Genomic DNA, 25,442 nt, shown 5'->3' on the forward strand with positions numbered 1-25,442 from the left:
AAACATAGACACCCAGACCGGTATTATGCATACATCTCTTTCCTAAAAATGAGCTGGAATGTATCGTGGAATGTCTATCGTTTCCACGATTACTGTTAGTGCTAGATATGATTATTACCGTAAGTGTTAAAGTAATTGGAAAGCTCTTATATAATTTCAGCTAGCATTATCAATGGAGCAAGTGTGATGAATACCCAAAAAGAAAGTGGATGTGCACAACATGAATAAGTCATGGGCATCCAATTCATTCTAGACAGTGACGGATCTAACGGTAGGCGGAGTAGGCGACCGCCTAGGGCCCCGTCTATGGGGAGGGCCTCGAAGAACGGAAAAGTGTATGAGTGTTGGTCCCCAACACGGCCAACACGAATTATTTAGAAAGGGAGCCTCTTTCCCATACCATCGTGTTGGCGAGTGTGCCGTGGCTAGTAGAAAGTGTCACTGCATTGGAGATTGTAAGCGATGTGTAAAGCAAAGGGCCCGCGAAGAAGCAGTATTTCAAAAGTAAATGCTTTATTATGTGTTATGAAAGTATAGAGTCCTGCGTATAAACTGTCATTTACCCTGGTAAGTAATCCACATTCAATCAGAAATATCGGTAGTAAGAAAAAAGCTTGCCTCAAAGCTCAAGTAAATTAACACTGCGACTTCCCGGTCAGCAGATTTGTATTAATAGGGGCCCAATAGCAATTCCGCCTAGGGTTACCGATACCTAGGTAACTGTTGCGCAAGGGCAGTTTATGTACCCATTTATGCAAATGATGCTTATGTGAATATATATCTGCGTATGGTTCGGATGATGAAAGTTGTTTTTGCTAGTCGTTCATCCAGTATGGTAAGGCAGAAGTATAAGATATATATAAAGGTTTCATTCTACCAGGTAGCCGCAATTGACATGTGATGTAATGTTCAATGATTAATTCAACAGACAAGAACATTAGCACCCGTTGGTATAAATAAATCATATCAACATGATTTTAGAATAAAATATACACATAAAAAAATTTAAAACACGATTAATTTAAGCTCTAAATATTAAAAAATGAATCAAGAACCATTTAAATATTTTAACTTAAAACTGTGAAGCATATACATTTTATCAACAATGAAATGTATATGCTTCACAGTTTTGAAAGAACACACCTCGCCTTTTGTGCGATTTTGGTTACAAGTTTGTATTAAATTAAATCGTAGCCCAGTGTATATTATTGTTAGAACCATTAATACACTAGCTACATAGAGATAAAAATGAATAAATTTACATCATAATACTTGCCATGTGCTTCGAATAGATAGCTAATCCCAATTACATCCGAGGGTCATTGAACGCAACACTGACATTTTGAGATTAATGTTTATATGTTATATTATTATGTTTTGTTTAATGTTCTTTTCAGTATCAACATGAAGTAGCTGTTTATTAGTGATAATAACGGTAGTGGCCACCGTTCGTAATAAATATTTTCCCACTGTGCAGCATTTCCTACCTGTAAAAGATATTTCATTAGGTACGAAATGAACTACCTAGCTTCAAAGTATAAATTTGTATGAACATTTTTTTCATGCGTAACCCGCATTTTTATGTTTTATGAATGCTAGTTTTTTCACTTTTCCTTTTGCTACACCCTTTCCAAGTAATGATTCTTTACCCTTTATGTTTTTTCGTCAAAATGTATGTACTGTTTTGAATTTTAATAGGTATACTCTAATAAAGTGTAAAGTTAAAGGTAAAGTTCTAATAACCATCCTTCACTATTCATTAGTAAACTTTCACATACCAATATTTTAACTTGGTTAAAAAAATCACTTCTCACTGAATTCATTGTTGATATTTTCTGACATAAAAAGTAGTTTTTATATTGCACTTCAACTCCTTCCAGATCGGGCCCCGCGAAGCAGCTTCTCGGCGGACCCTTGATCCGAATTACGAAACGGTTAAAAAAACCATAGTATTATAATAATCTACGTCAAGCCTAACTTCACTGGAGTGTTGTCAATTTAAAAAGACTCAATTTAAACGAAGACATCTGCCTTATATATGGAATCTTCTCGATAGTTTAACTCTTCTTTACTTTTTATTATTAATCCTTAGATATTTTATTCATGTTGTTATAAAAAAACTGTGGAATATTAATTATTTGTTTTATTCAACAACAGAAGTACATTCGTTCAAAGATTTACTCATTTTTAGCTGTAAGTGTAAATATTTTGCGCAGTATGCTATTACATTAACACACATTAACACACCTTTTCCGATCATTTTTGGGTTTAGACCAAAACAAAAAAGTTTATTAAAAATAAATATTGTTATTTGCTGTGCTCTTTAACGCTTATGCAAAGCTGTTTGGATTATTATAGCTTTTCTATTGTGTAAAGCTTTTAAAAGCTTAATATATGGAACACTTGAAAGTAAAGATGAAGGTTCAAACTAATCTTGCCCCGCTTTCCTTGCAAGCTTTTAACTTTGGACTGAAAGAACATTTAATTCTTTTGGCTGCGTTCTTGGTAATGATTCCTTATACACACCAATTTGTACACCAAACAATTCTACGACAAATTGTCATTGATGCATACAATTGTATGTGTAGCTGTAGATAAAGGACATATCAATTCTACACAGAATGTACGTTATTTCCAGGATCGGAACTGAATGCTGGTGGATGATACCGATTATACCCACGAAAGCCCACCGATGACCAACGGTTGAGTTGCTTTCTGCCTGGTGGAGCATAAATCGTTGGCTATCCGAATACGAACCGGCTCTTTATCGATTTCGTACCCACCTAGTTCGGTTCGGAAATATCTACCTGGTAGGTTGTGGTCAGGTTATGTGCATGGAACCGTGCTTGTCGCATTGCTTGGACATATTTCAGTAGTTTGGTCAATGCTGATCGGTATCGACTACAGGGGACATCCACAAAGTGGTTCGGCCTACTGCTGTCCAGTTTCGGGAATCTTTGTAATGTAGTAGAAACACCGATGGCTCAACTTCGGTACTCTTTGACGCTGTCTAATTTCGGCAATATAGCATTGATGATCGCAATGTTGGACACGTCTTTAGCGAATGGCAATTATTTGAATTTTAGTGCTCCGATACATTCCTAGAAGTAAGATTCTTTCTTAATGAATACCATCAATTCTAGTTAAATCAATTGAGCTATACATCTAATGCACTACCATTCAAACCATTCAGTCAGATATGCAATAGTGATTTTTTCAGGTTTGCATTTATGACAACAGTTCTCAAATGAATTAAGGTTGGGGTGATCCAGCGCATTGTGCAACTGTTTATCAAGACAGTGTAATTTACAGTAAGACAGTGTAATGTAAAAATGTAATTTACATTAAGTAAATTTACATCAAGACACTACTGTTTTAACAGTCGTCATATAGCAATAAATCAGGACATAAAATAAAAAAATCTTCAGTTTACGTCTATGTTTTTTATGTTATTTTGTTTAAAACGACCGTCATTCCTCGTTCAGAGATATTTGGGAACTATACTTTACAACCCGAGAGTAACGTAAACTATTCAACGAAAAGTTTTGAATGATCGCATTTAATCTGTAGAATATAGTTGAAGCAACTCTGGTAAATGGAGCTACACGTTTAATATATTTTACTTACTTTGAATGCTTCCCGGAATTTGTGACTCATGATGTTATACAGCACCGGATTGATGCAGGTTGAGATGTAGTACAGTATACCAGACAAGCACGTTAGAATTTCGAATCCTCTCCGTATAGCAGCGTTTTGGTTGTAGTCATTTGCATAAACTGCCATAAGCCGTTGCGCATGAAATGGAGCCCAGCATAGGAAAAAAGCTATGACGACAGCCACTAAGAAGAAGGGGAAGAAACCATAAGTGAGAGATATTTTTTTCAGTAGGCTTTTTACGAAGCATAATTTATGGTGAGAAATACAGAAAAAGGTTTTTTATATCTGTTCATTCAATTTTTTTTTATAAAAAACATCTATTCTGCAACTGTGAAATTGTTAGATATGAAAATCAGTATTTCAGGACGCGTGTAATTGCCATATGTTTTAAAAAGTCATTTAATCTTGCTTATCCAGCGAAGCGCCATTAAAATGTTTACACAACAATAGCAATTAATTGTATAGTTGTGTATGCAATAGCAACATTCCCACATTAATTGAAGTTTGAAGACTTTAGAAAAGTATTATTGGAAGAAAAGGTGTTTGGTGTGTTCATAACGGCTTTAATGGTAATATTTCATTCGGTCGTACTGTTGTTCTTTTCGGCGTATCGACCACTACGCATGCAGATCATTTCTGGCTTACAAACAGAAGCGGATCTAGCGGTGGTGGAGGGAGGGAGGAAAGACGACAGAATATTTGATACGAAACGCAGCCCGAGCAGAAGCAACCCCCCCCCCCCCCTCGTTTTACCCTAGCCAGGGGTCCCTTTAAACCGAGAACGAACGTTTTTCCAAGGAATGATAGAGGCAGCCAAGACCCCAGCATTTTCAATGGGTTGTTTTTCCTTGTTAACCATATGCACAGGTTTGCGAGTGTGATTTCGCTAACGGTATTTCTCTGAGCACCCCGTAAGGTTCGAAAATTAAACTTCTAATTTTCAGATAGTAATTCCAAATCCTTATTACAAATACATTTCATTCAAATTTGTTCACTCAAATAGATGTTTTGTATAAACGGAATTCTGGGTAAGTCATATTATAACATACCTAGCATTTTCACCACATGACGCATGCTGTTGCACTGACCCCGGGTTGAATAATTTATTCGACCGTCTTCCGAAGCTCCCGAGAGTTCCTGTTCTAATGTTCTGTGACTATTTATTCCGCTCTTCGAGCTGCTACAATCTTTAAACACAATTGAAGAACGTCTTGCGGAACAAAATTGGGACGCTACCAAATTTTGCATATGCCTACGCTGTTGATCTAGACGGTGATGAGACGGTTTGGTAAGCGAGATAACTGATTCTTTTGTTGCCTCTTCTGATCGCCGAACCTTAGGTTCTGGGGTTGCTGGATATCTTTTTGCGTGGGACAGGTAAGGCGAAGTTGACATTGGCAGACTGTTGATAAGTCCTGGATCTTGCATAGAGCTTGTAAGTGCACTCTCACTGTAGTGGTGTAGTGGTGAGACATTTTGATCACAGTGCAAAGTTACGATTGTACGTTGTGAATCGCGTTTGAAGATGCTATGCTGTGAACAATAAGTGTATGGATAATCCTTAAATAAATGGGTCCTTTCGTGAATGAAAAATAAAAATTCTGTCTTCTGAAGGCCATTTTGTCCACAAAAACCATCATATTTGTTATGCATTTTAAACTGAGCTTAAGTTGATTCGAGCCCCAGGAAACAAATGTGATTAACAAATAATTTAGATGGCATTTGTCATTTTACATTTGAGAGATTTTTTTTCTAGTTGTTATACTATGCGATTACAAGGGGCGGCCTGGTGGTGCATGTGAAAAACGGCGCCCGCCCACACGGCAGGACCGGGTTCAAATCCCATCCGGACCGTCCCGCCGTAGCATGGACTGACTACCCTGCTACGTGGTAAAATAAATTTTGATACGGCCAGGCCGTTCTAACCGAGAAAAAAAAACTATGCGATTACACATCATGCCGCAAAAATTGTGCTTGTCAGACACTTATTATTATTTTCAAGTTATACTATTATTGTTAAGTTACAGTTATGGTATAGTATAAACATACCTTGAGTCGAACACTCGAGCTTCGAAAAGTTCCGCATCGAACTACCTTAGATCGACGCAGCTGTAGCCAGATTAGCATGTAAAGAATTGTTATTACACTCATGGGACAGACAAAGACAACCACAGTTGATATGAAGAAAAGATGCTTAGTTTGCTCGTGGCGTACAGTACACATACGAAATTGCGTGTCAATTTGCATCGAAAGAGCCTGTTGAATGAGTAAAGTACGGATGTTTAGAATTGGTTGCACTGGCTAATTCAATGCAAATGTTGGTAATGCCAACTCCGAAATACCTGTGGAATGGCTAAACTAAAAGCAATCACCCAAATAGTTAGCACAAACCGGACTGCTCGAGATAGTTTGGACATTGTGTGAGACAGGAAGGGTTTGCAGATAGCAACGTACCTATTCAATATGGATTAATATTGTTACAAAAGAATAGTTTAATTATTCATGTAATATTATATCACATCTGCTGAAACCTCACCTTTCTACGGTGAATGCCGTTATTGTAAGCACTGTCGCGTTTGCAAAAGTTTCAGAAGCAAAGCTTACTATTTTACAAACACCGCTACCGAAAGGATATGGAAATCTGTACCATACATGGTAAATATCCTGGGGTACGCCTGTTTAGAGAAAATTTATATTTAATTATCTTCATCCATATAAATGTTCGCATTAAACAGTTATATCCCCTGTAACAATCCTGTAGTACAATTTCTTTAAATTAATGCAATTTTAAGAACTAAAAATAAGTACCTGGATGCCAGTAGTTTAAGAAGTATTTTTTTTTCTTTTCTTTATAAATTATAAAACATGCCCAGAAATATTTAAAATACGATTAATTTAAAGTATTGATGAAATTATACCTTATCCTTCAATACATATGTAAAAAACATGCACAAATACTTACCTGTAATCAATAGTAATAAGTCCGAAATTGCTAAACTAAATAGGTAGTAATTGGTTGCGGTATGCATAGACTTATTACGTGCTATAACAATACAGGTGATGATGTTTCCAAGTACACCGATTACGAAAATGGTTGAGTAGATGATACTTATCGGAATAACGATCCATAACGTATCCCTAACTTTTAACGGTATGGTGCCATTTGAACTATCGATTACATTGTCAGTATTGCCGGTTTCAGCTTCACTAACTGTTAGATTTAAACTCACGTTGAACTCGATGCTTATGTTCTCTTCTTCACTGAATGTCAAATTGATAGATCCGATTGATAGATCAGATTGATAGATCGGCCTCGTGGTATCGACCAGATTCAGTTGGTCGTAGTAGCTGTAGAAAATCATCACGATTGCAACACTGTATTATGATAGACTAGCTAAGCGAGGGAACCTTCCCTAATTCCATAACAAAAACATAAATTAATACAACATTCACTGATAGTTAATTGATAGCGAGAGCATCAAAAGTAAAAGGAATATTTTTCCCGGAAAACTCTAGATACTACCAGTTTTCTAGAGTTTTTGGGCCAAATCCGCCTTTTTTTATCAGACTTTTTCTTTCTTGGCTTAACGACCTCTAAGGTCACGCTGGCCATTTCTGCTTGTTGGACTTGTTTTATCACATAGTCGAATAGTAGGTCCTTGCTACGGGTGGACATGGTCCGCATGCGATTTGATTACACGGCCCTGTCGGGTGGAATTGACGTCGTTTAACACGTGGTGTACCACCGGGACGGCCCTTTTTATCAGACATTAGTGGTTAGATTGAATATTGATTACTTTTATGAACCATAAGTTCTGGAAAATATTCTTGGTAAGTTCAAAATAAGGAAGCGAAATTGCAATTGCTACTGTTTTCCTTCCATAGCATAGTTTGGGTATCAATTTGATCAATTTGATAAATCCGTAATACTGCTATTTGTCTTCTTCTTTTGTGGTACTGCACCTCAAGAGGTCTTGACCGGCTATTACTGGCTCGCCTTGATTTCATTTATCCGTAGCTGGATAGTCATTCCTGCATACTAGACCTGTATTAAATTCTGCCTGGAAAATATCAACACGTATCCGTTCAATTCCCATAATGTTTTGTAGATGGCAACTGTTTGGGAGCAAGTCATAATTTTGTATTAAGCCTCCATCGAAAATATTTCGTAAATTATTGATACATATCTCGCACTATTCATGATGATGGACGATGGAAGGATCTGAAAATGCATGCTGAATGTTTGATCGTGAATATTAAGAAGAATATCGAAATAAATCACTTTATTTACGTTACACCATCACTTTTGTAGAGTTTGTGGGTTTTATTCTTACTAACTATAGACATGGAATAACATTTCCATGCCATTTATCAAATGTATCGGTGTTGAATAGAATTCGCGAAGCACAATGAAGTGTCAAGGATTCGGTCTCCATTATTGGAACGAGAAAAATTTAGCACCATTGCGGTAACATCACGTACATCATCGTCCGCGAGGATAAACTATACTGTTTAAAACGACTCGAAATTCGACTCGATAAATACACGTGCCCTAACAGACGGCACCGGAAACAGAAACCGCTAGTTCACCGGTTGGTAGAGTAGAAATCCGAACTGGTTCGGCAAACAGACCAACCGAGAATAATCACGGCTAACGATAAGGCAATAGCATATACACAGTACTCACACCGCTTATAACCCGATTCGAAGTGGGCTGCAAGGCGCATGTTTAGGTGTTGAGCTTGCACGATCTATCGGAAAACGTTGCACACAACGTGCATTGCTACTGGTTCGGGTGATGTGAATAGCTAACCGAGGTTTTTTCTTGCTGTCCTTAACGATGTTGCTACTTATTTCATAGATGCTACAAATAAATATTACAACCGATAAATGGTTTAAATGATTTTCTTTATTTACAGTACTGTAATTAGGAAAGGGTCCATCTTCATTTAAGCGCTTTGAACTAAATATAATATTATGGCGACCAAATGTCTTAAAGAATGTTTCTTAACACTTTGGCTGCCATAGCTATCATTTTTGATAGCCACCATACATGATTTTGAATTGTATGACAAAACGGCTCGGCCTGGCAGGAAACACTACCAAAATAGGTGTCCCAGCCAACGTGTTAAAGGAAAAAAAAGTTTTTATCTTAAATTTTCTTGTTTTACCCGTAACAGGGATACGGGTGGGATTTGAAACCCGGTCCGGTATTGCAATATCGGCGCCACCACCTCATATACCACCAATATTCAATATCTATCTTGTATCTAGTAATCTATAATTATAAGCAAAAACCGTCAAGAACGCCTCCTGGAATTTGTCTTCCAACCAGTGTGATACATGTGAAAGAATCCCGGATATCAGTACAAAGTGTTGAGTAATTGAGTAATTAGTGCTTAATGACAGGTGCCCTACTAACATGTCTCCTATCGGTAGCTTTTTATCATCAGGGAGTCAATTAAAACACATAGGTTTTATGGAATTGTTAATCAAATCAGTGGTAACTAAACAGCGATGTTATTCTTACAATTAAATATTTGAATTATTTGTATTACAGATACGTGATATTGGGATAGAAATCTACTTTTATCTGTCTTAATTTGCTCATAATGTATATCTAACTACCTGCATTGGAATTACAATTTCACATGATCGATTTTAAATTTTTGTGAAATAATCTTTTATTAACCTTGTACGAATTATTCAACAGCGTAAAAGGTGGTAAAGTAAAAGTTGAATGAAATACTAGGACAAATATTCAAATATTCAAATTTTGTACAGTTGTACATGAAGTTTTCAGAATATAATTGATACACAATTTATTTTTTGTCGTGGATTCACTTGAAAGTGAATCTGGAGCAATTTGAAAAAATAATTCTGTTGTGGTATATTTGGTTAACAAACACTGACCTTTATATGAACACAAAAACCAACCATCATCAGGGTATTGTTAGTAGTTTCGAAAATTGTTCAGAACAAAAATTCTTTTGAAAACATTGTTGATCGCCCAGTACGTTTCGGATGCTTATCACACGCCAAACAAACTGAATGCTCTGAGTAGTTGGTGAACGTTGCCTACAGAAACAAGTGATACCTGCGACAATGAAAAGACGGCAAAAAGTCGTAGCTTATGCCGAACAAAGCCAATTTAAAAGCATAAAAAATCAGAACCTACAACCCGGTACTGCAGAAAAATGGTTTAGAAGGTAAACTATAAGTGCAACAAACAAAATGAAGGATCGTTTTTCAAGCTCTTTAAAAAAACGTTTAGAGTTGTACTCGCATGTACTTTTGAGTCCAAATCGCCAGTCAGTGTAAAATATCAATTTTTATAAAACCATGTAATGGTGCTTTCAGTTTATTTTCAATTTGGGGTCATTAAACGGAAATTAAAACAGCGGCCCAATGGTGCATGTGATAAACGGCGCCGGTCCATACGGCAGGACCGGGTTCAAATCCCATCCGGACCGTCCCACAATGGCAAGGACTGAGTATTTGGCTACGTGGTAAAATAAGTCTAGTAAGCCAGAAATGGCCGGCGTGACCTGTTTGTAAGGTCGTTAAAGCTAAGAAGAGAGAGAGAAACCGAAACTATCATATTGTTTTTTTTGTATTTTTTTTAAATTTCCAGTGATTTAGTGAGCTAATATTATACGTTGTCAGATCTGCAAAAGGCCTTATGATGAATACTATCTATCGAAATTATATAACTTTCACGTATACTCGAATAATGCGTTTTTCATCCGTAGACGTCTATAAACTACTGACAAAAACTGAAATATGTGTTCTTTCAATATATGTGCTTTAAAAAAATAGCTAAATGTGTGTTTTTTTCCATTTCAAATAAAAGGATTCATTGGCTTATGGTTGTATCCGGCTTGAGCTTTATGATGTATGGTTCAGTGTGGAACTTACTCAACAATTTTCTGCACAATCCGCTAACATTTTATGTTGATACCGCACAGTAAGTATGTATATGTAATACGACCTTTATAACATAGGCTGTTCAAAAGCCAGCAAAAAAAGTCAAGCATCAATAGTATGAAAAATGGAGCTAATAGACCAAATTAACAAAAAATTATATTTTCTCTAAATCATTTCACAAGCTTGCATTGGAATACAACTTTTCCAGCAGTCAGCCTTTGCCAAATTGTTAATGGAGAATCCGTAGCAGAACTCACAGAACAGTAGTTTATATAAAATTTCATTTAGTCGTTTGTACTTAAAATGTTTATTTCGCTTACAGATATTTTGGAGCAGATCGTGACCCTTCACTGGACAGTCTTATAATAGACATTGCGTTTTATGGTGGCACGTGCTATTCTTGTGAACAATGTCACCTAAACGCTGGCTCATATTCAGCGTTGGTAGATTGCGCGGCTTTGCGCAACTTCACTGAAATTGTTAGGCGCCATCGGGTACCATGCGAAGAGCTACTTACGGATTGTTATTGGCAAAAAAAATCATTAGATTGTTGTCGCTTCTTTCGTCCGCTGGATACGGAGTTTGGACGCTGTTTTAGTGTCAATGCAGCTAACGTGGGTATAATGTCACGGGTACCACCGAAGCTTGTTAGTAACAGGGCAACTGGTCCGGGCTGGTTGGAATTTCGTGTACTCGAAGACGTTCAGCTTTATCTTCATGATGAATTCAGCATACCCCACTCATACGTTGATCGCTCATTGCGGGAAACTGTGCTGTGGGGCACACGTAAAGAAATAGTCGTTCGTGTAATAGAAATGGAAAATAAGGATACAGTGCACGAGCTTCCCATTTGGCGACGTAACTGTCGATTTCCTTGGGAAACTGTGAATGAAGGTAATGAATCTAAAAAATGTAACTAAAATCTTTTAAAATGACGTTACTTATTAGAGCTAACCATCATGCATCAAAGCACAAAATAATATGCTTGTGGCAAAAGAGGTGCCAGAATATACAAAGGCTACTACAACTTCGAAAATTTTGACCGGTCATTGCTGACTAACCTTTACGTTTTACCCCTGTATGCACATATTATTTTCTTTCGTTTTGTTTTATTTTAGCACATCAACTGTATCGCTATTATAGCTTCTCCGCTTGCTCTATCGAATGTTTCTGGAAAACTCAGCTTGAAATTTGTAATTGTACCCATCATTTAATGCCACAAACTTTGACCACTACGGGTAAGATATGATGGATATTTTAGACAGATCCACTATAAGCTTCTCAATTTTGTTTCTCTTTACACCAGAGTACGAGACGCAAATATGTTCATTCGAAGGACTCACCTGCCTTACGGAAAATTCAGTTGATATTGCACGAGCTCGCAAGCAATGCCCCTGCCTGTCATCCTGCGTTGAACCAGAACACTTCGTCGTACACAAGTCAGACGAGTAAGTAATTTTCTATCTTCTTAAAACGCATGGCAAATTTGGCATGGTGTAGTACACTCGGACACCTTCCATTACCAGCTTCTTTGCCGAAACAGAGGAGGACGAAGGACGTGTTACAGTACGACTTTTATCGTTACCATACGAAAGATTCGTGCGTAACATTGCAAAGACGGAGATGGATCTGTTCAGTAAGTTTGGTTATTCATTTTTTACTGTTCCTAAGCAAATTTCATAGAGGAAAAAATACTACCCATTCCTCACTTTTATTGCACTCCATGTGGGGTAGATATGTTGTTAATATATATTGACCTTTTCTTTTTCGCTCAAATTGCTCACCGTCCCCACCACACGCAACAACTAATTCGTATCGCAGTGGCGCTCGGCGGATTGATTGGCCTTTTCTACGGAATGTCTCTGCTGACAACTATTGATTTTCTAATAAACATCTACCTCCTGACTATTCGATTTTTCGTTTCCTGTCATCAGCGATGGTTAATGGGGTAGAAAACTTTGCCTGCTTAAAATACTCCAGCACTACGTTAACTACAAATTCGATTTGCAAGTTTAAACCGATATCATGTCGATCTAAAAATAGAAAAAGAATAAATACCACCTGTACTCAGCAATATTGCATCATCTACAAAGTTACTTTCGCTTAACATCAATTTCAGTGCCGTAAAAGAATGTTCGACATCTTTTTCAACCTAAGCATTCAAGCTATTTCTAGCATAACAGCAAGGACACGTGCAAACAATTAAACAAAACCTCTTTAATCAACTTACCAACCCTAGTTCCGTATAAATACAATTAGTAAATAGTATAATGTTAACAAACAATATTTAACGAATAAGATATTGAAAAGAAATAGATTTGAATTGATAACTTAATTAACTAACTACTGTAAAATTAACGATCTTAGTATACTAGCTCAGGAAACAGTTTTCAGCCCCGCACAGCAATCGATAAATAGCTATCTATTTCATTATGGTAGACCAGCTATCAACTAAATCCAATAAAAACAATCAATCCGCACGTAAATGAGTAATCAATGAAACAAAATTATAAACTGCCGTACGATCTGTAAGGGCAGTGGTCCCCAACCTATGGTCCGCGGACCACTTGTGGTCCGTAGCTTAAATGGAAGTGGTACGCGGAAGAAATTTTCGGTCGTTGGACCAAGCGTTTTTACGTGACGAAATCGTTATACGCTTCTCGATGTGTTAGATTGTGGACAATTATAATTTTTACTAATGTTTTATTTCAAAAATCGTCTTAACAACGATATACATACATTACGAGTCCGTTCATAGGCGGCACATGTGGGCCGCGATATACTTATGTCGAACAAAAAGCGGTCCGCGGTACTAAAAAGTTAGGGGAGCACTGTGTTAGGGCAATTGGAAAGAATGAAACATTTGTAACGTCCAGTAATCTAAAAAAAACTGCTTGTACCTTAAATAAAAACATAATGCAAATATTGCTGTGACAAAAAGAAAAACATTATTCGCAATCGGTTTACTAACTGCAACTTGTGAAAGCATATCGATAATAACAGATAAATAAAGCAACTAAAATATACAGGTTTCTTATAACTTCAGCTTATAAGCAATTAAATTATACAGGAAAGGGTTGCTGCTGTTGAAGGTTCAAAATGGAGTCACAGAGCTTATTTGCAATCAATCAAATTTGCAAGCCGTAAAATGTTCTCGCTACGAAATATCGGGTAAACGAAGCGTTTTTTATGGTGGTTGACAGAACCCTGTGAATATCATTGTTTGCTGCAGCAAACTAGATACAACCATAAATATAGAAACTTCATCGCACCTCTTCTGACCTGCTATATATTTTCTTGTCTTTATTTTTGCTAAAAAGAAACGATGAAAAATACTCGTTAAAAGTTTTTCTCGACGGTTGATTCTTAAGAGTTTTTCATCGTAACACACCGGTGCAGTTTTGTTGTAACTGCGTCATGGATGGCTTTATCCTACTTTGTCCTTTGGACTTGCTTTTCGCCGTCTTTCGATAGCTGTCGCTAAGGTGATTGATTTGTTTGTTGCAAATTTTACAGTTCAATGTTTTATTTCTCGTATGGATTTGCGGTCAGTCGGATCTACTTCTGCAATTTACATTTACTATAATTACAATTTTCAGAACGAACAACGTAAACACAGCAATTTGTTTTGCTATGATAAGTTAACTTAAACTAGTTAACAAGCTTTAAAATAATCAGGTTCAAATACATTACGTATCTCTGAAAATATACGATTGCTGTTGCAGTTGAATAATCAATGGATAAAACAATGTAACTGCCGGTTACATTATGTGTTGTTGAAACGTTCGTTACTAATACCTTGCTTGGTTTTGCAAAAAGTTTTTTACAGATTATTGTCGATTACATGGAAATGTTGTAATCATATTAATATATATTTGCATATTAACATATTTGTTTTTGTTTCACATTCAGCCTAAGTGTTAAAATTTATCAATTCAATTGTACAACCGGGCGCCCTCATAATATAAGAACATCGGCATGTGCAAACATCCCTAGAGTGGAAAGTTATCTCGCCTAGTTTTTCGCTTATTGGACAAGTGTGTACAATTCATCCATATTAGTTTAATCAGTCAAAAACATATTCATTTGTCCTGGTTATTTTAAGGACAACTCAAGGTTTCTATAGTATCGGAACACTTCTTAACAAACAGATGTGCACAAAATGAAAATTTAAAGCATATTAGGTGTTACAACTCTCTATTCTGCAATACGGAAAAGTCTAACTATGGAGTCTCCTTCGAACTTTAAGTAAACATCGCGTTGTGGTTCGTAAGGATAATGACCTTATCGATTAATATACAGCATACACCTCCATAATGAAGCCATGGAACCTGTAAAATCCTCACGGCAAACTTTGAAAACAAAACGAAGACACGCAACGCTACTCATTACCTTCAGCCAACCACCCATCACTTAGCATGAGAATCGCAACTTGTGCTACTTTGTATATGCTCGGATCGTGAGTTGGTGATGCCTACTACCCGCACCACTACCCCTTATAGCATGAAGATGAAAACACTTCTTTTTGTTGACCTTGCCACGCAACCCTACCCTACCATATTTCCGGCTAGCTAAAAAGACGAGGCGTAATATATAGCCTTCGTTCGTTAAGCACTAGATCTTCGTTTCATTTTTTATAACGGTAAATCGAGACTTTTGGGTACGTAAACAAGGACATCAGATATATTCAACGATAAAATATAGTGTTCTTTCCTGATAAACACTATTCGAGCGTGTGGAAGCAGAAGGCCATACGAAAGAACTTTACTATAGTAACGCAAAATTTAACATTATAAATCATGCATACATAAAAACAACTGAGCGAGTCAAGAGAATTTTCTCCTACATATATGTGGTTTTAGTTTCCGTGGTTCTATTGCATTGCTGAGTTAGGTTATTGCCATGTTCAATCTGTTATTCATGGATATAATTTTTTACCTACCAGCTCATTTCATACCACCTATAAGGGACTCATATTTGTTTTGGCATATATACACCAGGTGGCTTTTTCAACTGTGTCCAATACAAAATAATCCATCATTAACATCTGGAGAAGCAGCGGCCGGTGGTGTATGCGATAAACGGCGCCGGTTCCACACGACAGAATCGGGTATCAAATCCACTCCGAACCGCCCCCCGTAGCAAGGACTGACTATCTGAATAGTCGTAAAAATATGTCTAGTAAGCCGGAAAAAAATCAATTATATAATCAATTACAAAAATGTCAAATTTATCCCGAACACCCACAAGCGCACCTATCACGTTGATTATGCTGATGCTTACTTAAAAAAGCTTCCTGCTATTATTCTATTCTTTTTTTATTATCAATTGTATTCTACCATCTTTCATTCGTGCTATGTGCTATTGACAACAATATCCCCAGTTCTCGACGTTCTGTTTTTATTACCATCACTTAGTGACAGCATTTCGATGAACTTTCGACCATCACACGCCAGCACCTAACTTCTGATTACTATCATTGGCCTGAAGGGACACACAATTCAGAATTGTTGTGCCCTCCATACTTTCATGTACGATCCTAACAACACGCAAGTCTAGCCATACGCTGGCATTGACTAACTCACACGCACTACTACATGGATTGTGATGAGGCGCGGAAACATTAGCGTCCGAAGCAGTACCCCACTATGCGTTTAAGATTAGTAGGGTCATACGGGAGGGAGAATGGTAAGATTAGGTGAAGAGGAAATTGTAAATACTAAAGTGCACGTTAAAGGTCCTCCATTGGTGTTAGTGTGCTACGGGCACCAAAAATAAAAGCTTAGCAAAGCTTTACTTTTACCTCAGTCGACGCTCGTCCGAATACGAGGATACTGGTTCGGTTCGTATTTTATTAGTGTACTGTTTCGTTTGTACGATTTCTTTCTCCTTTTTCGTTTACTTGTTTTCAACAATAGTAATATACCAGTTATATTACCGTGTGCAATTCCCATTAAAGTTTGGATAATTTTTTGTGATTCGATTTAGCTATTAGAGTGTACGATGTAACGAGCATTGACGATAATTGGTACTTTTGTTGTAAAATTACAGTAGTTATAGTTTTTTAATTTATACAGCTCTACTATCGACCATATTATTGTATCGACAGTAACGATTTAAATCACAGGTTTAAAAGATGTAATGTGCGCAGATTTAGTGGAAGTTCGTTGAATGCAACAGTGCAAGACAAAAATAATGAAATATCGATCGAATCAGTGAAGTATTTTGATTACTTATCATTCTCAATTTCATTCCGAATGACGCGGTGTACATAGTGTATGATATGATAGCAGAAAGTTTTTAAAGAGTTTTAGTTACTGGTCAATAGTTATTCGCCTTTTGAGAAAAAAGTTGTGTAATATAGTGAAAGTAATAAGAGTATTGAAGTGAAGTAATAATAGTATAGTGAAAGTAATAAATTAGTATTTTTTAACTTTCAGCACTACCAATCAAAGTTTCAACTCTATCAACGTTTTCACATGTGTACAGGCGCGTGCGCTCGTGTCTGTGTGTGTGTGTGTTTTACAAGAAGTTTTGAGGAGTATTGAGAACATTCAATTAGTCAAATGTATAGTAACAGTAGCAGCATAGTCACTTATATAAAGTGCTGGAATCTATTCAACGGACAGCGCACCACTAATAACTGTTTTCTATACTACTATCTCGTGGCGGTACATAACATAATCCGTTGCATTATTTATCAGATCACCATGACCATGAGCAAACAACAGCACCGGATCAAACACTTACATCGTTTTAGTTGTTCAAAGCATAGCACTGACGAGCATAAGGAGAGAGTACTAGAAACAACTCAAGTAGTTTCCCACTTTAATAACGCCCGAAAAGTGTGCCATGTTTGGAGTCTAGCATTTACAACCGCAAAAAACTACTACGAACCAACAAGAATCATACCTTTAATTAAACAACAGTACATAGACAGTAAAAATATTATAATACACCATGTAGGACCTAGGATCTCTTTTTAGGGTGTCCGTATATGTTACTTTAAGAATTTACTGAATTTACTGGTAACTTTAGGACAGCCACGTTATAAATTTTGAGATGGACCATATGGCTCGTGAACGTTAGCTTCACGCCCAAACGTGAAACGTGAAGGTTGCGTGTCTAATATTGTTGAAAACGTACCATTAACCATAGCTTATCAACACAATTGCCTTTTAGTCCAGTGCATTCATATGACGGTTTAGATACCTTTTTTTTGCAGAATAATGTCCAGAACACCAAGTAATGGAATCGGTTTACAGATCGGGAGCAACCCGAATCCGAACAATGTATCCCTAGCGTCCCGTGGATTGGCATCTTCGTCGAATAGCAACAATAGTGGTAGCAAGCTCTCATCATCCGTACCCCTGTCGGCCAATGTACTACCCAGTTCGGCCGGAACTGAAGAACGGTTGATGGTGAGTAACATATAGTACAACGAACAAAGAACCGGGTCAAAAAAGGGTACTTTTTCGTCCCAGGCACAACTGACTCGCGTTACAATTTGCATAATGCCATTAGGTTCGAGATGTGTAACGCTGCTCTCGGTAAAATCCCTGACCCTAGGCCAATAGGTCAGTGTGGTGACCAGCATATGGTAATATTGTCCCACTTAATCCCTTCCATGTTGGTAACACTTTTTCTACAATTCCAGTGCTTCATAATATCGATTCTCTAACGTTCCATGAGTTCCATTCCTAACCCACATTACTAGTAATTGTAGTTTTTTCTCTCCTTAAGCTACTTATTCTTATCTTTCTCCTCCTGTTATCTACTTCTTGGGACTATTTTTCAGGTCACCGTCAGGATACGTCCCCTTAGTGACTCTAGCGAGACGAACTGTATTCAGGCACAACCAAACCGTTCCTGCTCTCTACTGTTCGACGATGGGACGCGTAACAAACCGAAAAAATACAACTATGATTGTGTTTTTGGAGAAGCTTCCACCCAGGTAGGGAGAAACATTATAAATATTAATTAAATTTAACAAAACTACACTACATATTCCAAGAAGCAGTACAGCCATTCATCTGTAGTATAAAACATTGTTTGAAAACAAATGAACTTAAACATTATGTCAATAATTATTCTAACTTGCCGTGGTTATGCATTACGATTACTCGCAGGACGAAGTATATACAGTCGCAGTTGCACCATTGGTGCAAGACGTACTGAACGGGTATAACGCGGCAGTTTTCGCATATGGTGCGACTGGTTCTGGAAAAACCCATACCATGCTCGGACCCCATGTTCGCCCTGTTCGTGTCAATCCTGGAACAAATTCCTCCAATGCTACAGTACAACTGTGTGAAAATCCTACCAGTCCGCCGGACCCTCTGAATACTTCTGATCAGCATAATGTGATGATATCTATGGTGCAACCGAGTAGCGGACTAATGATTCGAGCGGTTGCCGACATCTTCGACTATATCGAGCTGCATGCATGCGAAGAAACCAAATTTAGCGTAAGTTTTTAATTGTTTTTCTCAAATGGAACAAAAAACAAAATATCCGACATCATACTTTCAATCAACAATTATATAACTGAATCGTAATAATTTGTCATGATAGCCATTTAACCGTTCACTGATAAGGTTGAATTTATATATTTTGTTGCATTTATTTTATATTAACGGTTATATAATATACGTTTAAAAATAATGATGTTCAATATAAGGACTTTTATATTATTCGCATAATTATTTTTTCACAATAATGTCACAATAATTTTAATGTTCAATCGCACTAAACTTAATTTAGGTGCATTACGGTGAAGTGTTGTACAGGATTATGTCGAAGAGATGGTAATCATCAAAAGTAAAAGCGCACCTTTTTGATGAAGGTGTTTGTTTTCTATTGTGTGTTTCTATTCGGTCGAGTTTCTGTTTTGTTTTATTATTCATTGGCTTGATGCATTTTTGACCAACAAGGCAACTCGTTCCCTTGAACTAAAGCTTAAAGCCAAAGGTTCGCTCACAAGCTGAAAAAACACACTGATGAATTTAGTTACAATAGCACTTAGGGGAAAAGGTGGAAATCAATTGATTATCGAACGACGCTGTGACTGTGGAATGTATCTAAAAGGTTTTTTTGTGTGTAAAATTTCTGCAGGTTTAGTTTTTTGCTTCTTAAGACAGTCTGCGCGTATCAAGACATAGGTATATACTTCTTCTGAAAGGAAAACCGAAATGATAGTCTTTGGTTCAATTCTAGATTAAGCTATAGCACCCAAAAAATATCTAATATTTCAACACACAATCACAACCGAGAACGTTCGGGATATGGTAATGTCTTGTGAACACTGCACTCACTTTTTAATAAGACTGACAAAACGACAAAAACCGTCATTGTCAAATATAGACTAAAAAAAATATAAAAATATATCTTTGGTCGATATTTCAGATTTCATTGTCATATTTGGAAATTTACAATGAATTGATTCGCGATTTGCTGAACCCAGGAGGACCATTGGAATTACGAGAGGATAATCGTGGTAACCAGTCAGTAGCCGGCCTTTCCGAGATATCAACTGCGAGTCGTGCTGAAGTCATCCAACTACTACTAAAAGGAAACAAAGCACGGACCGTGGAACCAACAGCGGCAAACCAGACGTCCTCTCGCAGTCATGCTTTGCTAAGCATTACAGTGAAAAATTTTACACCAGTAGGGACCAAGCAAGGACGTCTCTTCATGACCGATCTAGCCGGTTCGGAACGAGCGCGTAAAACAAAAAATCGTGGCAAACGGTTGCAGGAAGGCGCTCACATTAACCGCAGCCTATTAGCGCTTGGTAATTGCATAAATGCGTTGGCCGGCGGTGCTCGGTACGTTAACTTCCGCGATTCGAAACTGACTCGTCTGTTGAAGGAAGCGTTAAGCGGTCGTTGCAAGACAGTAATGATTGCGCATGTATCACCAGAAACGCGCCATCGTGATGAAACGAAGAACACCCTCGTGTATGCGGATCGTGCAAACCACATTACCACGCGCTTGCAAGAACCGACAATATTAGAGGTCGAAGAAGCAGCCGCAGCACGGGAAGCTTTCCCTGTAGCACACTATCAAAGCTTGGTAGCGGAACTACGCGATGAGATTGGCAGGCTTAAGATGAAAATGATGACAGAAAGACCGCGAAGTGGGGCTGCGCTGCAACGCCTACAGCAACAGAGGCAGGAAGAGCAGCATACGCCAACCGAGGAGCAGATAAAAAAGGTTGAACTTAAGTTTCTGCGTGAGCAGATTGTGCAAATTTTCAAGCAACAAATGAAGCTGCGTCGTCGTTTGTTAGAGGCGGACAGCCATCTGCTGGGATTGGAATTGGATGCCGAGCGTCAGCATATGGTGATTTCCCACTGGCAGAGTCGACAGGGCAAGCTGTATGATCGACTGGACGAGGATGATGAAGAAGGCATGGGAGTTTGTTACAAATGTGCAAAGCAAACCGTTAGAAAACTTTTAGATCTTTTATGCCCAACAACCTTTTCTCCCAACAGGTTCAGATTCAGAGGGACCCTCAGCATTGCGTTCTGCTTGGAGTGAACTTGCATCGATTGAAAAGGAAGTCAAACGATATCGCCAAATAAGGACTACCACCGAACAAGAACTCGAAGAATGTCGAAAGAAAGGTGTTACGTTAGAAGATGTACGAAACACCTATACTTCCATCCTGAAAATTGTGGTAACGCTTCTATTCTTCTTCTTCCCACATTCAAAGGAACTTCCGGAGCGCATCAGCAGTGACGAAGAACGAGAGTTGCTATCTTTATTGTGCAAGGTGCATGAACTAGAAGCCGACAAAGTATCACTGCAAGCAGAACGAATGGCTCGCCAGGCTGAGTTACGACGCAGGGACTTGCAACTATTGCGGGCAGAACGACAACGACGTCTGTGCGAGGATATTATCAGCACGCAACGGCGCATTATAGAAGGTCAAACATAGCCATTAACGTTTTACTGTCTAAGTAACATTTTTTTTTTTGTTATATTGCAGAAGGGAAAGTTGACATTCCAGAGGATTTGCGTGAGCTGTACGCGCTTTACCAGCAGGAAATTCATGCAAGTACGTACAATGGTGGTATTAATACACCAACAAGTGGTTTTCCACGAGACGCATTGTACGATACTAAGCTGCCACCCATCTTTGGACAGGACCGAAGGTATCTTGTCGATCGCGGGAATGACCTAATTTTCATAATATTTTTTTATGTTCAATCCAAAAAAAATTCGATAAATCGAAAATTTGATTTAAGTACGTATGTTATATGCTTATGTTATGCTGTCTGAGAGATTTTTTTTTAATTTAGATATTTTGAATTCATGCATTATTTTCAAATCATCATTTATCATCAATCTAAAAAAAAGGAATTTTGCTTTCTATTGTTTTATCATTCTTCTTTGTCTCATTTGTGTTTCGATATTGTCAGATGATTTAAAATTTCCCATTTTTCAGCATTTATTCCGCCAGTTCTAGCTCTGGTTCCGAATGGTCAGGTACATCCCCTTTACCACCAGTAGATTCTGAAGGTAACGTAGTCAATCCGGATCGAGCAATGGGACCACCGGTTGGACCAAGGCTACCATCAATAACTCGACTCAGAAACCATTACGGTGGTGCCCTTAGCAGCGGGTCAAGTGACGAGTGAGGAGAAATTATTCATATCTTTAAGAATTCAGTTTCTTAAACTGCGAGAGCGAGGTGAGAGATAGAGAAAGAGCGAGCGAAAGAGAATGAAAGTTTATCTATACATAACTAATGTATGGAGAGAAATCATAGAGAGGAATTACACGCGACGCCCAAGCCCGCGCCCAAAACAAACTTCGTAAAGAGCCGAAATAAACCCTCTATGAAACCTCTCTATGATTATTCAAAGTTAATATATCTACATTTCATGTAACAATTCGATCAAAATACTACCAAAATTAATTATTACAATAATAAAATAAATCGTTTGCGGAATATTTGAAAACTAAAAATCAAATTGTACATAAGAAAGACTTCAAAATTATCTTGTTTTACAATACGTAAAATTCGCGTAGTGTGCAACTCGGAAAAAGTATATAGTCTGATCAATAGCCTGTCTATTCAGAATCATGTTGTACAGTATATGTTTTATTGTGGTAGATCGATTGTATTCAGATTTACGTAGATAATTAATAAATTACTAATTTTTAACAAAACAAAACGCCTCCCCAAACGCCGAAAAACATAAAGAGCATATTAGAACGGTATTCAAACGGCTACGCGACAACGGTTTAGCGATCAATGCGGAAAAATGCCAGATCGGTCAATCTAGCGTTGATTTTTTGGGACACACAATTACACACGAAGGCATTAGCCCAAAAAAAGATAAGGTGCAGGCAATTATCGATTTCCCACAGCCTACGATGGCCAAACAGTTAAAACGATTTCTCGGTGCCATCAACTTTTACCGTCGGTTTATACCTCATGCCGCTCACAAACAGAAGATGCTACAAAGCATGATTAAAGGTAATAAAAGAAATGATACAACGAAGCTTACCTGGAGCGAAGAATCCGAAGCTGCATACGCAAAATGCAAGGACGACCTAGCAAATGCTGCAACTCTCGCGCATCCTTCATCGCACGCTAAGCTAGCACTTAATGTTGATGCATCAAACCACGCGATCGGCGGTGTGCTCCAACAGATAGGCAAACATGGTCCTGAGCCCTTAGCATTTTTTTCCAAATGCCTATCCCCGTGCTTACAGAAAGCCAGCACGTACGATAGAGAATTGTTTGCAATATATGAATCAATTCGCTATTTTAAGGATCTTTTAGAAGGACGCGAATTTTGCGTATACACCGATCACAAGCCACTGATAACCGCTTTCCAGCAACGCCCAGAAAGAGCCAAACCCACACAACAACGCCGACTCTGTTTCGAATTCACTACGGATATTCGACATATTTCTGGCGAACAAAACACCATCGCAGATATGTTGAGCAGAGTCGACGCGATTAACACAGAAGCGATTGATTACGACCACATGGCTAAGCTTCAACGCACCGATACCGAAACACTATTATACCTAAAACATGCACCACCAAACTCGTCACTATCACTAAAGGAATTAAATATGCCCGGCACAAAAATAACACTTTTTTGCGACACATCCACTGCGAAGATTAGACCATTCGTTCCCCTGCTTCTAAGGAAACGAATAATAGAAAAACTACACAACACATCGCACCCGGGAATATCGTTTGGCCTTCCATACGCAAAGATTGCAAGCATTTTGTCACACACTGTTTAGCTTGTCAAAAAACCAAAATCTTTCGCCACAATCACACCCCAGTAAGCCACATAACCGTACCAGAACATAGGTTTTATCACGTGCACATTGACCTAATAGGCCCACTTCCACCATCTGAAGGGAACAATTATTGTCTCACAATGATAGACAAATTCACTCGTTGGCCAGAAGCGATACCACTTCCTAATATGACAGCCGAGACCGTAACCAAAGCGTTCGTTACGCACTGGATATCCAGATTCGGCGTGCCCGCGAAAGTTACAACTGACCAGGGCAGACAGTTCGAATCTGAACTTTTTAAAAACATATTTAGAACATTAGGGATAGATCACTTACGAACAACACCGTATCACCCGCAAGCTAATGGCCAAATAGAAAGAGTACACCGACAATTAAAATCCGCAATAATGTGCCACAACCGTACGCGATGGACTGAAGCATTACCACTCGTATTACTAGGTTTGCGATCTACCGTAAAAAGAGACAAAGGTTCAACCGTAGCAGAGTTAACGTACGGAACAACACTTCGTTTGCCCGGTGAATACAAGTAGAACGCAAACGTTCGATACAAGTAGAACGCAAACAGGTGCAACACAAGAATATGTTGATAATATAAAACAAGCAATGAGCCAGATCAAAGCAACACAAACTCAGCATCATAACAAAAGCATCCCGTTTATCCAAGAAGAATTAAAATCATGTACGCATGTGTGGCTACGCATCGATGCCGTGCGACCGACACTAACACTTCCTTACGACGGACCGTTTAGGATAATTAACAAAAAAGATAAGACTTTCGTAGAAACGTAGAGGTATCGATCGATCGTGTGAAGGCTGCATACATAGACGCAGTGGACCAAAACATCGCGCAACAAGATCCTCTCCCAGAAAGCACTACGACAGTGACCGACAAAAAAACGTACACCACACGATTTGGTCGCGCGACCACAATACCGCAATGTTATTAATTTATTAAAGGGGGGAGTGATGTAGGGAACTGCTCGACAGCAGCAAACAATCAGCTCGATGCTATAAATTAGGAATCTGCTCGATAGCAGCACAAATTGTAAGATCCCGACACGTGGGCGTAAACACAACGCATAAGGAACTCGTCCTTATGCTCCTCGAACGAACACGACGAATAAACGCTCTCTTGCATTTAGTACTTCAACCGGGTAAGACGTCTGCTTAAAAAGCCCATCCGAACATCGCGATTTCTGCCGTTCTAGGGTGCCGCCAGTCAGGGGGGACCTCGAAGAACGAAAATGTGTATGAATGTTAGTAGCAAGTAAAAAAAAATCCTCTTGTGTTGAGCATGATAAATGTTCGGTACGTATGCTAGCCGTAATCAGCAATAAAACAAATTTGATTTCTTATATTATATTTCACTATAGATTATTTTATAATTATAGCATATAGCAATACATTTTTATCATATTCAATCAAAACTACAATATACTTTATGTATTCGGCAAAATTGCATTAATTGTGAAAAAAGATAATAGCTCATAAAAAAAATTTAGAGGTTTTTTCACAGTATAGCAGTGAAAGCTATTGTTCTACACCTTTAAAACTAATGCCAA

The 25,442-nt window shown here is 38.1% G+C and overlaps 3 protein-coding genes across 3 annotated transcripts; 2 read left to right on the forward strand and 1 right to left on the reverse strand.

The window, feature by feature from the left end:
• Window positions 1–1,338: 1,338 nt before the first annotated feature.
• LOC125762165 (pyrokinin-1 receptor-like) lies at window positions 1,339–25,335 on the reverse strand. Its single transcript, XM_049423997.1, has 8 exons — window positions 24,196–25,335; window positions 6,620–7,070; window positions 6,194–6,332; window positions 6,000–6,111; window positions 5,707–5,913; window positions 4,707–5,190; window positions 3,628–3,839; window positions 1,339–3,101 (listed from the first exon to the last, which is right to left on the reverse strand). The coding sequence occupies exons 2-8, from the start codon at window positions 7,017–7,019 to the stop codon at window positions 3,072–3,074; spliced, it is 1,584 nt and encodes a 527-aa protein (XP_049279954.1). The 5' UTR covers window positions 7,020–7,070; window positions 24,196–25,335; the 3' UTR covers window positions 1,339–3,071.
• Window positions 10,551–12,036, forward strand: LOC125770669 (uncharacterized). The gene is made up of 4 exons (XM_049440580.1): window positions 10,551–10,624; window positions 10,767–10,847; window positions 11,653–11,822; window positions 11,891–12,036. The coding sequence occupies exons 1-4, from the start codon at window positions 10,551–10,553 to the stop codon at window positions 12,034–12,036; spliced, it is 471 nt and encodes a 156-aa protein (XP_049296537.1).
• On the forward strand, window positions 16,347–22,761 carry LOC125762043 (kinesin-like protein KIF19). Its single transcript, XM_049423756.1, has 8 exons — window positions 16,347–18,005; window positions 18,383–18,538; window positions 18,714–19,052; window positions 19,990–20,995; window positions 21,081–21,229; window positions 21,302–21,515; window positions 21,578–21,743; window positions 22,037–22,761. The coding sequence occupies exons 1-8, from the start codon at window positions 17,814–17,816 to the stop codon at window positions 22,227–22,229; spliced, it is 2,415 nt and encodes an 804-aa protein (XP_049279713.1). The 5' UTR covers window positions 16,347–17,813; the 3' UTR covers window positions 22,230–22,761.
• Window positions 25,336–25,442: the final 107 nt, after the last annotated feature.

Source organism: Anopheles funestus, chromosome X (assembly GCF_943734845.2).
Source record: "Anopheles funestus chromosome X, idAnoFuneDA-416_04, whole genome shotgun sequence".
Lineage (NCBI taxonomy): Eukaryota > Metazoa > Arthropoda > Insecta > Diptera > Culicidae > Anopheles > Anopheles funestus.